General features: G+C 34.6%; 2 protein-coding genes across 2 annotated transcripts in view; one reads left to right on the top strand and one right to left on the bottom strand.

Annotated features, from left to right (window-relative positions):
* Window positions 1-445: 445 nt before the first annotated feature.
* Window positions 446-16,025, top strand: part of DPB2 (DNA polymerase epsilon subunit B2) — a 36,021-nt gene continuing 20,441 nt past the window's right edge. The window contains exons 1-13 of the mRNA XM_082886006.1: window positions 446-1,087; window positions 3,611-3,991; window positions 4,104-4,290; window positions 4,789-4,942; window positions 5,039-5,171; window positions 5,821-5,897; window positions 6,445-6,549; window positions 7,869-7,949; window positions 8,068-8,198; window positions 8,284-8,378; window positions 8,467-8,566; window positions 8,745-8,859; window positions 8,943-9,053. Of these exons, the coding sequence (XP_082742132.1) occupies window positions 3,829-3,991; window positions 4,104-4,290; window positions 4,789-4,942; window positions 5,039-5,171; window positions 5,821-5,897; window positions 6,445-6,549; window positions 7,869-7,949; window positions 8,068-8,198; window positions 8,284-8,378; window positions 8,467-8,566; window positions 8,745-8,859; window positions 8,943-9,053 (1,452 nt within the window). The 5' untranslated portion in view covers window positions 446-1,087; window positions 3,611-3,828. The remainder of the gene's footprint in view (window positions 1,088-3,610; window positions 3,992-4,103; window positions 4,291-4,788; window positions 4,943-5,038; window positions 5,172-5,820; window positions 5,898-6,444; window positions 6,550-7,868; window positions 7,950-8,067; window positions 8,199-8,283; window positions 8,379-8,466; window positions 8,567-8,744; window positions 8,860-8,942; window positions 9,054-16,025) is intronic.
* On the bottom strand, window positions 14,114-15,620 carry LOC145798971 (uncharacterized). The gene is made up of 4 exons (XM_082888488.1): window positions 15,498-15,620; window positions 14,575-15,387; window positions 14,359-14,477; window positions 14,114-14,266 (listed from the first exon to the last, which is right to left on the bottom strand). The coding sequence occupies exons 2-4, from the start codon at window positions 15,317-15,319 to the stop codon at window positions 14,114-14,116; spliced, it is 1,017 nt and encodes a 338-aa protein (XP_082744614.1). The 5' UTR covers window positions 15,320-15,387; window positions 15,498-15,620.

Genomic DNA, 16,025 nt, shown 5'->3' with positions numbered 1-16,025 from the left:
TTAAAAAAAAAAAAAAAAAAACTCAATTTTTAAAAAATTAAATTTAGAAAACTTAAACCAAACCCATAATATCTGGTGCTTCTGGATGACCCATCATCAGAGTCCATTCAAGGAGCTTCGGTAGTTGATATAACTGGAGTGTGTTTTGCCAGAGTATAACCCTTTAGTTTGTTTCATTTTTGCTACTTTTTTCTTCCCCAACATCTAAAAAAAGAAAAAGAAAAAAAAATTTGTTTGCCTTTGCCGAAGTCTGTCTGTGATCTTTTTTTTTTTTTTTTTTTTTTTTTTTTTCCTACTTTCTATGTAATTGTACTCGATGTTTTAATGGAGTTCTTTGCATTACCATGGAAAGAAAAAAAAAAAAAATCATTGATAATACATGGGAATAGCTGAGAAATTGAAATAATAAATCAAATGTGGGCAAGTAATGTATTTGTCTGGTTGTAATTTGTCCTTTAGTCTTTACCTTCACATTTTCAAAAGTCTCATTTTTTATTTATTTTTTAACTCAATTCAATAAACCTCAACCCCAATTACACAGGGCTACCTTAATATATATCTATATAATAAGGGAAGAGGGTTTTTGAATTTATGTTAGAGACAATTATTCTACTAAGACATTTGAATGGTTAAGATTCATTTCTAGTTGGGATGGACGGTAGAGATGAGAATCTTCTTTGTCAATCTCCTTCAACTTCCCGCCCAAGAGCATACTTCAAAAATAAACCTAAAACTTCGCACCCACGATAAGCTCATCTCACTCTCTTTATATACTCTCCTCTCTCTCTCTCCCAGTCTCACTTCTCAATTTTCAAATTTCAAAACACCCTCTCTTTCAGCCTTACTTCCTAGCACACCACCGGTACATCTCTCTTCGATGGCGATACATCTTTTTCCGACGATTGTTTGCTGAACCAACCATAGTACTGCTCATCACCTCCTCTAGTCATCGCCACCACTGTTGCTTAATGCCACCTCACAACGTCACCTCTTCCAGTGATCACCACCGCTACTGCTCATCACCACTGTCGCTGTTTATCATTATCGTCGCCATGGATGGATCGACATCAGTCTACTGCATAATAAGGTTGGTTATTTGATCTCGTAGATAAAGACCAGCATTTCTGGAGAGAGAGTAGGGAAGATGTATCTCATAGATAGAGAGAATGAGTGGTGGAAGATGGAGGGGAGAGAGAATGAGTTTTGATTTTTTTTGTGTGTGTGTGTGTGTGTGTTCTGTTTGTGCTGGAGTAGTGGCAGCGAAGGAGGAAGGATATTTGTCTCACTCCTCTTATTAGTCTTCTTTGGTAGTCTTATTAGTCTTCTTTGGTAGTGAAAAAGCTATAAAAAAAGTAGACTTTGTTGTACATTGATATGAGAGAGAGATGTGTGAAAACATGACTTGCCTTTATGGTTTTTCTTGGACGGAGCTTTGTGAGTGTAAAAGAATATATTATTTATGGGGAAAAGAGAGCAATACAAGCATGCAATAGAATACGAGACTTTCAAATATAGACCCCCCCAAAAAAAAAAAAGTTACTTAGTAATATTATCTGGAGTATTTCTTATATATATATATATATATATATTTTTTATTTCACTACTTTATTTTTTATTAGTGAAATAAAACATAGGACTTTTATTTTTTATTTTTTTTTGGCGAACAATATAAATTTTGTAGGTTTATTTCTTAATTTATATCAAGCTTAAGGAGAGTTATTATTTTTAATTGAGTTTTGTAGAGTGGTATAAATAAAATTATTAAAAATTCTTTAAGAAAAATAATATTTTTTAGTGTCTTTAATAAAAAAATACTACACACTTCACTTATTTTAATATGATACGTAGAAATTAAGATTATATTTTGATCTCAATATTATTTATAATGTATTGGTACCTTTCTTTTTGTGCGTTTTGTTTTGAAGAGAAAGTTTTGCAAAATCTCTTTCCATTTTAACCTCAAACTCGAGCAACAATGATAAAATTTGAGAGACGGGCAGAGAGACATGAAAGGGGAAATCTTTTCCCAAGAAAAACAAATAAAAAGGAAAGGGAAAGAGAAGATTGATGAGATAAGGAAAAAAGTGAGAGGCAACCTCCGTGGATTTGCTTCTTTAACCTTCTTGATGACATATGGATCAATGAAGTCAAAAAATACAAATTCAAAATTTAAATACTTGTTAATCAGTTTTGAGGAAGAAAGGAAAAGGTGCTACTTTTTAGACTTTTTCAACCAAATTTGATATGAAAAATTTTAAAAAATACAAATTCAAAATTTAAATATTTGTTAATCAGTTTTGTTGAGGAAAGGCAATGGTGCTATTTTTAGACTTTTCAACCAAATTTGATATGAAAAACTTTAAAAAATACAAATTCAAAATTTAAATATTTGTTAATCAGTTTTGATGAGGAAAGGCAAAGGTGCTACTTTTTAGACTTTTCAACCAAATTTGATATGAAAAACTTTAAAAAATACAAATTCAAAATTTAAATATTTGTTAATCAGTTTTGATGAGGAAAGGCAAAGGTGCTACTTTTTAGACTTTTCAACCAAATTTGATTATGAAAAACTAAGGTGCTACCTCTTCAACGGTAGTAAGTATTTTACTTATTTAAATATTATTATAAAATATATATTTTATTTTATTTGTCAATTATTTTATATTTTTATTTTAACTATATTTTTTATTTTAGTTATTCATTTCAATAATATTAATTTTATAGAATACTACGTCAATAACAAAGATGGAGGGAAATAATCTTAATGATTAAATACATTTTGTCTAATTTTGAAGGCTAACCACATGTAACTAGTGAATGTGAGCTAAGTCAAAATGTTTAGTCGTATGCCTAGTGCATTGGAGTTGAAAAAAGTGAGTCACATTATACATTTTGACTAACAAGTATTATATGTCTAGTGGGTTAGAGATGCTCTTACGGATGCTCACAAACTCTACACTAAAAGGTTGTTGATATTTGGTTAAAAGTTAAAAATTAAAATTTTAATTTATTTTGAGTGATATTATCTTTTTATTTTTTTTATATATTTTTTCAATAAAGTCAAACAAAGTCAAAAGTCAATATTTAATCAATTTCTCAAAATCACTGAAAGTATATTGTAACATCACTCTAAAATTTTGTAACATAAATATTAAAATGATATAATATGTTTTCATTACAAATATATATTTTGTTGGGTGGTAACAAATTAGATAACGAATTAAATAAATTATAATTCTTTATAACCAAAATAATATATTTATATTTATTTAAATTTTAAAATTTATAATTCGTCTTCGAAATCGTTCTATTCCGCTATACTTAATACATAAATATCAAAGTAAAAATAACTGTGAGAGAGATATGTAAAATTTATTACAAATTAGTAGTTATATATATAAAAAATATTATATAAAATTAGTTTGTGCTATATATATAAAAAATATTATGTAAATTAATGTTATATATTATACAAAGACTTGATAATTGATTAGAATATTTTTTAGTTTGTCAATTCATCTAAAATCGTTAAAATCACAATTTTTTAATCCGTCAATCCACTAATTCACCCTTCGATTTATAATTTTACTCTCACACTATCCAATCGCAGCGTGCAAACTCCGATCTGTTACTCGGGCTTGATGAGTCGGGCCTCCTTATTGTAGCCCGTTTTAGCTCGACCCGAGTCCACCCTCATATTTGGGGATTTCCCGCCAATTTGCGCAGACACACAAAGTTAAAGAGAGAAAGAGAACGGGAGAGAGAAAGCAGGGGAGAGAGAAAGCCGGGAAGAGTGAATTAGAGAGAGAGAGAGAGAGAGAGAGAGAGATGAGCGGTGTGATACGGAAGAAGGTACAGAGGAAGTTCAAGATGGGGGGTTACACACTCAAAGTGGAAGCCCTAAACGAAGTCCTCTCCTTCTTGACCCACTTCCAAGACGCCCAAGACGAAGCCCTCGATCTTCTTCTCGATCAACTCCAGCATCAATCCCGTAATTTCACCTCTCTCTCTCTATATATGTATATATATGTACATACATATACTGATACATATACACTATGGAATTTTGTTAATTATGTGGGAAAATTTTGTCGGGTTTGCAGTGAAATCATCAATACTTGACAAGGAACCATTGCATCGCGTAGTGAGCCTTCTCTTGGAAGCGGATGGTGAAAGCCCTAATAGCAGCAACAGCAGCAGCAGCAGCTCCTCCCCCGCAGCTCTCCGCATTATCGACGCCTTTCTCATCCCTAAGTTCCGCTACGATCCTGTCAGAAAAATCTTCTTTGAGTACGTCATCAATTCTCTTTACCCCCCAATTTCTGTTTCATTTCATTACTACTATAGGTCGCTACTTATTCGCTTCTTAATTTTGCAATGCCTTTTTAGAATTGTATGCATTGATGGAAAAAATTGGAGGATTTTTTTTTTCTACCACAGAAAATTGCTGTCAAAGAATTAATTTTTATCATTACTAGATTACCCCACTTTGGTTCCTACATTATTTTGGTTTGGCTCGATACCATTTTCTCTTTTTAAATTTCGCAAATAACATAAAGTTTTAAATCAACAAGTTCTATTTTCTGTCTCCTGCATAGCTAAACTGAGGGGATGTGTGTATTATTTGTTTTGTTGAATTGGAGGGTGGAAACCTTGGGTTGGTGGAGTTTTGGAACTTCTCTGTACATGGAGCTAGATATCAGACTTGCTGCCTTGCAATTGTAATGATTAATTTGAACATTTGATTAGGTGGTGTTAGTTATGCCATTTTTATTTTTTGAATTGTAGGCATACAGGAAAGATTCCAATTCATGGTGATGCTTCTGCCAAAGCCACTTTATATAGGGATAGATTTCTCTTGTTGCTCCAGAGGCTTTCTCGTGATCAGCATTTTTCTAAGCCTGCATTTGATACTGAAAGGTCTCAGTTCGGCAGTTGTGAGGTAACCCGTCTCTCTGTCTTGCACATAAAAATATCGAGATTGGAGACACATGTTAATTAAACAAAGTGTGCTTATTTATGTGTATATGTTGGGCAGATATCTCCAATTCAGAGTCTCATTGGGCTAACAGGGAGAAGATGGGTCATGGGCGTTATATCTCAGTTAGAGGATGGCCATTTTTACTTGGAAGACCTCACTGGAGCAGTTGAAATCAATTTGTCTAATGCAATATCCTCTACATGTTTATATTTTTCCCTTTCGAGAGACTTATTGTCTGTTTTGAATGCTTGGATTCGGGCTGTCCTATAATCTCCAAAAGCAAAAGTTCTCATTTATCTGTGGAATAACTCTATCAAAAATTTTGGAGCATTTGCACTCTGTAGTGTTTGACTATTGAGTTTTGTTTTTAACCTTGTCCAGTTCCTTCAATGCCATTCTGGCATTAAAAAAAAAAAAAAAAAATCATCTCCTTTTACATGTTGATCTAATATTAATTGATATTTGTAGTTGTTTTTGAGGTTCTCCTGATCTCTGTAATCCTTTTTCCCATTTTCTTTTGCTTTTCTTTGAATTATGATGTTTAATCATTTTTCATTCCATTGATTTTGAAGTTGTTTTGGGGTTTTTATCACAGTTGTGTAAATTGCTAGTAACATTCTACACCTTGGACATGGTTCAACTGTGAATTGATACCAAACTATGCAGAACCTATCTTTCTCAATTGTATTCCATTGAATTTGGTGAAATAATTGATTCTGAAGTTAATTTCATTTTTAGTATGTAAGGGATACTGTATATTAGTTATATGGTTTTGGATTCATTTATTGCTGGGCATGTTATGCTTTATAACCTCATCATTTTCTTTAACATGCAATACAAGATAACAACAGGGTTTTTCTCCGAAAACACTGTAGTTTTAGCAGAAGGTGAGATGCTCTTGGATGGTATATTTCAGGTTAGTGTTTATTTTTTCCCCTTTGCACTTGTTTTCTCTCTGCATACTTGTATTCGATTTTGAAATTTGAAACTAGCATTATTTGACTTCTATTTTTATTTTTTTCTTGAGGATGTATGTAAGGGCTTGTTTATACCTGTATTCAGTTTTTCATATTTCATGCACCTAAACTTAAGAAAATCTCATTAGATCGATACTATTTTGAGTATTTATAAAACAAATTAGTATTTTTGGTGAAAACAAAGATTATCAGAAAAATCTTAACATTTAGCCATTGAATTCCTGAAACATAATAATGTTCCATTTCCTGTATATATTGTGGGTGTGTGGGAATGTGCTATTTTAGTAGGCTATTTTAGTTTTTGGCTATTTTAATAGGCTAAAATTTTTATGTTTGTGAAGATGATTGGATTTTTTTTTTATAGTTGGATGTGATGTTTGTGAGAGTAAAATGGAATGGTTAGCTATTTTAGCGTATTTTGTCTTTTTGTGAATTTTAACCTAAAAAAGGCTAAAATTTTTCTTGCCAAACACCCCCATTATGTAGGTGAAAACATGTGGATTTCCTCCTTTAGAAGACAGAGACAAGTCAATTGCAGCATTTCCTGGACTAGACTTCTTTGGCGGCGGAACACTTGCAAAAGAAGAAACAGTATCCTTATTCTTAGGGATGGCAATGGATAACCTACCGTATGAGTATCCATGGAGACCCAACCCATATGTATGGGTTTTCCCCTTTCTTCTTATCCGTCGGGTAGGGTAAATGATATTTTTTAAATATTCACCGGGGATGGGTCAGGGATGGGTACCCATTAATTTCCCCATATGTTTTTTTTTATAAAGGATTCACAACCAAAAGCTAAATATACATTCAATCTTTTTTCTTTTCTTTTTTTTAAAAAATTTTGTTTTTTTTTTAAAGGGTCACAACTAATATATATATATATATTTTTAAAGATTCACAACCAAAGCTAAATATACATTCAATTTTATTTTATTTTATTTTATTTAGCTGAACAACAAAATCAAATACATATTAACTAACATTGTCACATTATTCTTGCCAAATTTTATGTATATCTAAATTTTTTAAATTTATTTAGAAAAATTCTATTCCTATAAAAAAATTCCATCTTCTTTTTTAATTTTTTTTTAATTTTAACTAACATCTTTTTTTTAAAAATATCTCAGTCATTCTATAATTATTCAAACAAAATGAAAAAAAATGTGATAGAAATGTACACGGTAGCATAGTTGTCAAATTAAGATTCGAATCGTGAATCGAAATGGCCTCGAATCGAATCAAATCATGAATCATAAAGATTCGATTCGATCACTTTTTAGCATTAATCAAAAGATGCAAAGGCAGTAAAGACGATAATTTTTTTCTTTTAAATACAAGAGCCATCATGCAATTCACTAGTATATGCATCATTGCCAAGCACGACCTATGAAGTCAGGTAAGAACAAAAGCAGAGAAACAGTGTGAGTGTTATCCATTGGTTGTGAATCTTAAAAAAAAAAAAAAAAATGGTTGTGAACCTTAAAAAAAATAAAAATAAAAAATAAAAAGAGATTGAATGTATATTTAGTTTTGATTGTGAATCTTTAAAAAAAAAAAAAAAAAAAATTGTGAACCTTAAAAAAAAAAAAAAAAAAAAAAGGAAAGATTGAATGTATATTTAGCTTTGGTTGTGAATCTTAAAATAAAAAAAAAAAAAAGGGTCAAGTTGGGTTGGGGAATATCCAAACCCATTAGGAGATGGGGAGAGTAGTATCCATGTGGAATGAGAATGGGGAAAAATAATTATAGGGGAATGGGGATGGAGAATTAATATCCACCTCATTAACCTCCATTGCCATCCCTACTTATTCTGGCATTCACTGTTAAATCTTACAGATGGATCATTTCTAGTTCTTCTTTAATGGCCGATTAGTTATTATAAAAGTTTTCCTAAACATTTCCAATAGCTAAGACTTGCAGAAATGGAAAAAAGGGCAGTGAATGACATGTTTGTTATACTCTCTGATATTTGGCTTGACAATGAGGAGGTGATTTACGTCCTTGTTCATTTATTTATTTGTTTTTTTTTGTGTATTGGTTTACTTTTGGGCTGTGTGCAAGTTTATAACATTGCCTAATGTCGACATTGTCTTAACCGTAGAGAAGACTATGGGAAAGCTAGAGACAATCTTAGATGGCTATGAGAATGTAGAGGTGGTTCCTTCCCTATTTGTTTTTATGGGAAATTTCTGTACCCATCCATGTAACCTTTCCTTCAATTCTTTCTCAAGTCTCAGGTGAGAGCTTAAGTGATACTATTTTATTTTGAATCTTTTTGTTAGCGGAAAACTAAAAGCAACAATAAACAACTTTGGCATGCAGATTGCAGTTTGGAAAGTTTGGGCAGATGATTGGAGCCCGTCAACGATTAAAGGAGCACAGTAGATTTCTGTTAATTCCTGGTCCTGATGATGCAGGTGTGTTAAGTTGATCATTCTTGTTTCTTTCAGATTTTCCTAGACATATATTTGTATTTTTTTTTAATATTCTTATTGTCATTTTTAGGTCCTTCGACAGTTCTACCTAGGTGTGCTTTGCCAAAATATGTAACTGAAGAATTTCAGAAGCACATACCAAATGCAATATTCGCAAGTAATCCTTGCAGGTAAAATATGTCTCATCACTTTGTGCATTTATGAGGATAAGCTTATTCCCAAGTGAGGTTGTTCGTCTTGTGAAGTTACCATTTTGTTTGAATTATTAAGTGAATGTTGAGTTCCTTTTATAGCTGATGATGCATACTTTATTATCTTGACTTCAAAATACTTTTCATTTCAAACCAGGGTTAAGTTTTGCACCCAAGAAATTGTATTTTTCCGTCAGGATCTGCTGTATAGAATGCGTAGATCGTGTTTGATGCCACCTTCAACAGAAGAAACCACTGATCCGTTTGAGCATGTGAGTTTTTTTTTTTTTTTTTGGTTTCATTCTTTGCTTTTATGTGAAGATTAAAGCTAACTGGATTTGAGTTTTTGTTGCAGCTTGTTGCTACCATAACGCATCAAAGCCATCTTTGTCCCCTCCCTCTAACTGTACAGCCCATTATCTGGAATTATGATCATTGTCTCCATCTTTATCCGATTCCACATACGGTACTTCTCCCTTCTGTTCTGTTATCTTCTAGTAAACTTGACTTTGAGCTCAAAAATGGTTTATTTGGTTAGTATGCCTGTTGGCACGTAAATTTCAACCAAATTTACGTTTAAATTTCAAATACAGTCAATGACACACATAGAGCCTACGATAAGATTGTTGTAGGCAATCACTTCCCAAAATGATTAACTTGCTTCGTTGAAGTGTATAAATAAAACAATGTTGTATCTCAACGACGTTACTCAAGATGCTCAAGTGACACGTGGAGCCTACGAAAGATGACACTTGTAAAGCCTACAGCAAGGACACCACACGGGATGAAACCCCAAAGATCAATCCGGTTAATTAGATATACGATTAATCAGATAGCGCTATTATTCAAAATTCAAATGGCGCTATCATTCAATTTGAAATTCAAATTGAAGATGAGGCATACTTATCATCTGATGGCCCTCTATAAATATGGGAACCATCACACAAGATAAGGGATCAGAAAAAATCAAAAAGTAAGAATATCAGAGAGAGAGAGAGAGAAAGAAATCAAGAGCTAGAAGAAAAGAAGCCTAGAGAACTCAAGAAACTACGAATTGTACTTTGTATTCGAGGGTTCAAAACTCATAACAATTTCAATAAAATATTTATTTTTCTTAAATTGTCTTCTGTTATTTATTTTGTTCTTCATTAATCAGAGGTTTTATTTATATAAAATGTGTAATTAACGATCTGGAATACAGATCGGAAATAAGAACCTGCTATTCAAATAATCAAACACTGTTTAGTCCAAAAAACTAAACAGTGGACATTTGTAACATAAAATTTTGAAATGTGTTGAAACACTTCATGTTTTCTGGCACACCCAGTGGGACCTTATTTCTCCTCCCATCTTTTGAAGAACAAAAAAAAAATATATATATATATATATAATTGAAATTTACTGACGTATTCTTTTGTTATAGGAATGCTGAAGCAATTGTCAAGAGACATGCCTACACTCTAGTGGTTCCGAAATCACCAAGGGTGGAGATAGCACCCATCACCCAAGGGGCTCCGGAGCGAATGCTCTTGGCTATCCCAAAGGTAGAACTAGCGAAATCCTGGAAAGATGCACTTCTTTCCCCTATCGCCTAAGGGGCTCCGGAGCGAAAGCTCTTGGTTGTCCTGAAGGTGACTGGTGTGACGAAGAAAGTCACACTTCTCCAGAAAGTTGAAAGTTTAAGAAAAATTATTGAAGATTATATGAAAGTGTCGAAGCAGTATGCAACCGTGAGGGCCACAGCCCGAACAAAGAGCTTTCTAATTCAGGCAAATGAGGCTAATCAGTTTGTAACTATAGCCTTTGTTGCAGCTTCAACGGGGGCAACAAAAAATGTTGTGGCCCAACTACTTAAAAGGGTAGAAGACTCTATTAAAATGGCAGAGTCTGCCCAAAAGAGGGCTTCTGTTGAAAACATGGCCATCATTAGGGCCATTAGGAGGAGGGTAATGACCCAAACTCCTGTTGATGGAAAAAAGGCCCCTGTTGTTGAAAAAACAGTTGCGGCCTACGAACCAATAGTTCTGTTCAGAGCACAAAATCGGTCAAACCAAATTTCAGTCAACTCTCAGGAGCCAAAGGAACACTCATTGGCTCGACAGGGTTCAAATAAGGAACACCCGTTGGCCCGACAAGGTTCGAATAAGAAACACCTGTTGGCCCGACGGGATTTGAATCAACATCAATTGGTTCGCCCTAAAAATGTAGGGACTGTTTTGAAAATTCATGAGGAATTTGTAAAAACACAACCAGTTCCTTCTATGCCCTTAGGGGCTCGACTTGATATGTCATCAAATGGTCCCGTTTCGAAAAGACAGAGGCGAAGAAGAAATAAGGCCTTAAAGAAACTGGAATTAAGAATAGTGGCAACAAATGTTATAGGAGCTATTGAAAGGGCTCTCTTGAAAGATGAATGCTAAAAACAAATTGAAAGTCCTGTTTTTGTTGGAAAGTCAAAGGTGGAGGAGGGTAAGCAACCATTGGGAAATATTTCTACTTTGATTGAACTATCTATGGAGGGAATAAGAAAAGGGCTTGTAACGAGGTCCATAACTCGTGAGGCTCAAAACAAAGCATCGCAGTCAGATGCTTCAAATATGAGTAATGTTGTGGGGGTTGATAATTCTTTGTACAAACAAGATGATTCTATCTCGTTTGTTTCAACGAATATTGGAAACAATGAATTGAGAGATATCAACAAAGTCGCAGTTATGAGAATTGAGGTTGAGAAAGAAGGTAAAAAGTAGGTCCAACAAGACCAAGGTCTCAAGAAAAAAATGGTGGCCCTACAAGAACAACTTGAGAGAAGAGAACGGGAAATGGCTGCTACGTTGGAGCAAATGCAACAGTTGCAGGCCCAAATGGCAGGGACAGGAAGTGCACTAAACAAATGGCACAACCTGTTGTGGGGACATCCGTAGGCATACCAAGCACACTAGCCCCAGGGGGCAATGGTCCTTGTTACGCTGATCTAAGCAGCGGTGGTATGAATCCAATACTTATGGCCATGATTGATGATATGGTGAGGAGACAAGTAAAGAAAGTCAAAGAAAAAGATGATGAGAACTTTCGAATAATTACAAAACCTTACCCAGCATGGGTAGATGCTGTTCCATTCCCTTCTGGTTTTCCCCAACCAGATTTCAAAATGTTTGATGGAACAGGAGATCCAAGACAACACGTGGCTCATTTTCTTTCAAGATGCAGGCTATAGCCCAAAATGAGGCCTTGTCTGCAGCTATTTGTCCAATCACATGAAAGTTCTGCATTACTTGGTATGCTAATCTTCCTGAGGGATCAATCCCAAATTGGGATTCTATGGTGAAGGAGTTCCTTGAACAATTCTGCAACACACAAAGGCGAGTTGGAGTACCAGAACTGATTGAGACCAAGCAACGTGACAATGAGTCTGTTACAGATTTCATTGCAAGATGGCAAGCTTTGACGTTTGCCTGTCCTCAAAAGTTTACGCAATTAGAGTTAATTCGGGTGTGCCTTTACAACTTTCGACATGAGCTCTCTATGGCTCAAACTTTTGAAGGATTCAACGATCTATGCACTAAAGCTCATGATATGGAGTTGCATCTAGCTAAACGAAGGAGGCCTATGGCCGTTAAAAGGGTTGAGTCCTCGACTGCAGCTATTATCGAAACCTGAAAGAAGGGTCTTGTTGTAGTAGCGGCTAAAAAGCCCAAGGAATTTAAAAAGTTGACCATGAAAAAGAGGTTGGAGAAGAAATATTCTTTCACGGATGATCTGGTCGAAGACCTATTTGAAGATTTGTTAGAGCAAAAGTTGATTGCTCTCCCTGAGGTGAAAAGACCACATGAGATAGGAAAGACTAACGATCCAAAGTATTGGCCCTACCATCGTTTAATTAGCCATCCGATAAAAGAGTGCTTTGTTCTGAAAGATAAAATTTAGGAACTTTTGGACTCTAGATTATCGAGCTCCCTCCTCAAGAGAGAGCATCTGCTAACCTAATCACTATCGACAATGATAATGAAGGTGAATGGGTTGTTTATCAATCAAAAAACATGAAGAAAAAACAAAATACTACAGTGAAAGCTAGAAATGTGGTTGCTTCAACAACACAAGGGCCAAAAGTTTCCAAAAAGTAAAAACCAAAAGTTTCTAGGAAACAGAAAAAAGCCAAAGTAAGAGAAAAGGAAAGAAGAACCCAAAGAAGGAAAAAGGGGAGAAATTGGTCCCTGATGAGCAGTTAGAGCAATGTCCGCTTGTCCCAATCACATTGGAGGAATTTCTGCCTTCAAAATATCAATCTGTGGAGTTACAAACATACTTTGATAAAAGGAAGGAGAAAAAGTATACTTTGGCCCAGTGTTTTTAAAGGCTCAAGGCGCACTAAGGCGCCGATGGTCTCTTGGAGCCTAGGCGCAAGGCGCAAGGCGAGGCGCGGGCTTTATTGAAGTAAGGCGCACAGTATTCGTAAAAAATAGAAAAATTAATATAGACTAATCATTCATAGTACTATTACAATTTTTTAAAAAATAAAAAGTAATCAAGATTCAAGACAAAATATAGAATAATTCTCAAAGCCATGAAAGTGCATATTACATAACATTTCAATTTTCAAAGATCAAATAATCCACATTCAATAAAATAAAAACATAAACACTAGACATCTAAAACATAAATATCCAACAAATACTAATATATGTCTTAACACTTAAAAACATCAATATCAAAAGAAAGGATAGGTTAGGTCGGTGTCAGTCAATCATCATCCTCAACATCAATGGCAAGCAAACTATCATCTTCTTCTCCATCAGTTGATTTGTATCCCTCAACATCTTCCTCCTCTGTGTCATCTGAGCCCGCTTCCTCTTCATCTATTAATTGAAGTGGAGTCAATGTTGATGATTTAGATATCCTCGGTTGTGCCTTTGAGCGTGAACTTGTTGCTCTACTTGCATGGCTACTTTCTTCTACTCCAGAAGCTCTAGCAACAGTGGCCCATGTCAAGCCATCATCATCATCAAACACAGGCTCATTATCTTCATCTGATTCTCCATCCATCCTCCCAAGCAACCACTCATTCTAAGAAGCATGGACACGGACACGTGACACGACACGGATACGACACGGACACGCCGACACGCTAATTTTCAAAAAATGCAGGACACGACACGCGGGGGACACGCATGAAATATATAATTTTATATATTTATTATATGTTATATATATGAATATATCATTCAAAGATAATAAAACTATTAAATATGACAATAATTCTTATGAATTTATATGATTTTTGTTTTATTATTGTATCTTAAGTTGTTTTGTTCAAACTTATAATTGGTTTCACATGTGTCTAATTGATAGACACGTGTGTTTAAGAGATACACATGTATTCTCCAAGTGTCCAAAGATTGTCCGGGTCTTTAAAAAATAGGACACGTTTTAAAGAGTGTCGGACACGTGTCGGGAAAGTGTCCAAAGAGTGTCGGTGTCCGACACGTATACGACACGTATACGTTACCTTCTTAGAAGTGTCCGTGCTTCTTAGCACTCATTGCTTTCATCAATATTTTGCAAAGATATGGGATCAAGAGTGTTGCGCATGTCATACCTAAATCTCAATGTTCTATTGTATTTGACATACACTAAATCATTGAGACGTTGTTGTTCCAATCTATTTCTTTTCTTGCTATGAAGCTGCAATTATTAAAAAGATATTAAATTCTATATAATGAGAATAAAAAATATTTGAATTGAACAAAAAATTAGTTAGAATGTTAAATACTCACATGTTCGAATACACTCCAATTTCGTTCACAACCCGATGAACTACATGTTAGGCTAAGGACTTTTATGGCAAAAGTTTGCAAGTTTGGAGTATAAGAACCATATGATGCCCACCAATCAGCTGCGATAATCCACTAGTTAGAAATAATTGTTACCAAGTATTGAGTTTTACTAAAAGTATTACTAAAAATAAACTCTATGAGTCTATAATATATTACCTGGTGCTCTTGTATTTCTTTGCCTAATCGCAACAGACTTGCCAAAAAGACTCTCAGCCTTCATATAAATACTCATCTCATTAGTGATCAAATCTTGAATAGTGACATCCGGGACCAACCTTTGCATGCATTCATAAAACCCATTCATCACTTCATGATCTCTTTGCACCTCTAACGCTTTTGGGTAAAAGAATTCTGGGTTAAGAAAATGTGCAGCTGCATGTAAAGGTCGATGCAATTGAACATCCCATCTTTTGTCAATGATTTCGAAAATTTCATTATACTTCTCTTCTTTATGATCAAATGAACTTGCAATGCATTCTTTTGCCCTATCCATTGCCTCATAAATGTATCCCATGGGAGGTTTCTTCTCGGTATCAACCAATCTAAGCACTTTGACAAGAGGACCCGAGACCTTAAGGGCAAACACAACAGTATTCCAAAATGAAGGCATCAACAAAGTTTGTGCCATTCTTTTACCTTGTGGCTCCTTTGCCCATTTGCTTGAGGTCCAATCTTCGGAGGTGACCATCTTTCTCAAATTGTTTTTTTGTTGATGCATCCTAGACAAAGTCAAAAAGGCGGTTGCAAATCTAGTTTTTGCAGGCCTGATCAAATTCTTCAAATTTGTAAAGCGCCTCATCATGTTTAGCAACGTAGGCCGATTGTAAATGTAGCCATGTACTGCAATACCCCTTTCAAATGTCTTTTTCAGTCTAGGTATCTTGAAAATGTCTTCTAACATCAAGTTCAAACAATGAGCAGCACATGGTGTCCAATACAAGTGTTCATACTTAGCTTCCAAAAACCTCCCTATAATGTAACAATAATGAAGAATTATTATTTTCAAGTTTTTAAATTTTAAATACAAAACAAACTATGAGTAAACAATTTTGATGTAAGAAATGAGGAAATATTCTTACCCGCCAACACATTAGCTGCAGCACTATCAGTGATAACTTGCACCACATTCTCTTTTCCAACTTTCTCCACAAACTTGTCTAGTAATTCAAATAGCTTTTACCCATCCTTTGAATAGCTAGAAGCATCAACCGACTCAACAAACATGGTTCCTCTTGGACAATTAACTAAAAAGTTAATCAATGTCCTTCCTCTCTTATCAGTCCAACCATCTGCCATTATGGAACACCCGTATTTTGCACAATCCTCTTTATGATACTTCATCAAATCTTCAGTATGTTTCATTTCTTTTTTGAGTTGGGTAACCCGCACTTCATGGTATGTCGGTGGCTTCATTCCAGGACCATATTGGCCAATGGCTTCAATCATTGGTCCAAAACTCTCATAATTTACTGCATTAAAAGGGATGCCAGCATCATACATCCACCTTGCAAATCTTTGTAGTGCCCGAGCTCTCATTTCTTTTTTATAAGGGTCATTTGCATCAATTTTGGTTTGTTTCCCTTTTGCTTGGTCTTTTCGATTTTTCA

This window comes from Camellia sinensis, chromosome 9, assembly GCF_055761805.1.
Source record: "Camellia sinensis isolate YWXY chromosome 9, ASM5576180v1, whole genome shotgun sequence".
In the NCBI taxonomy this organism is placed as follows: Eukaryota; Viridiplantae; Streptophyta; class Magnoliopsida; order Ericales; family Theaceae; genus Camellia; species Camellia sinensis.
Note: the sequence above shows the minus strand (reverse complement) of the source record. Positions and strands in the feature narration are given on the sequence as shown.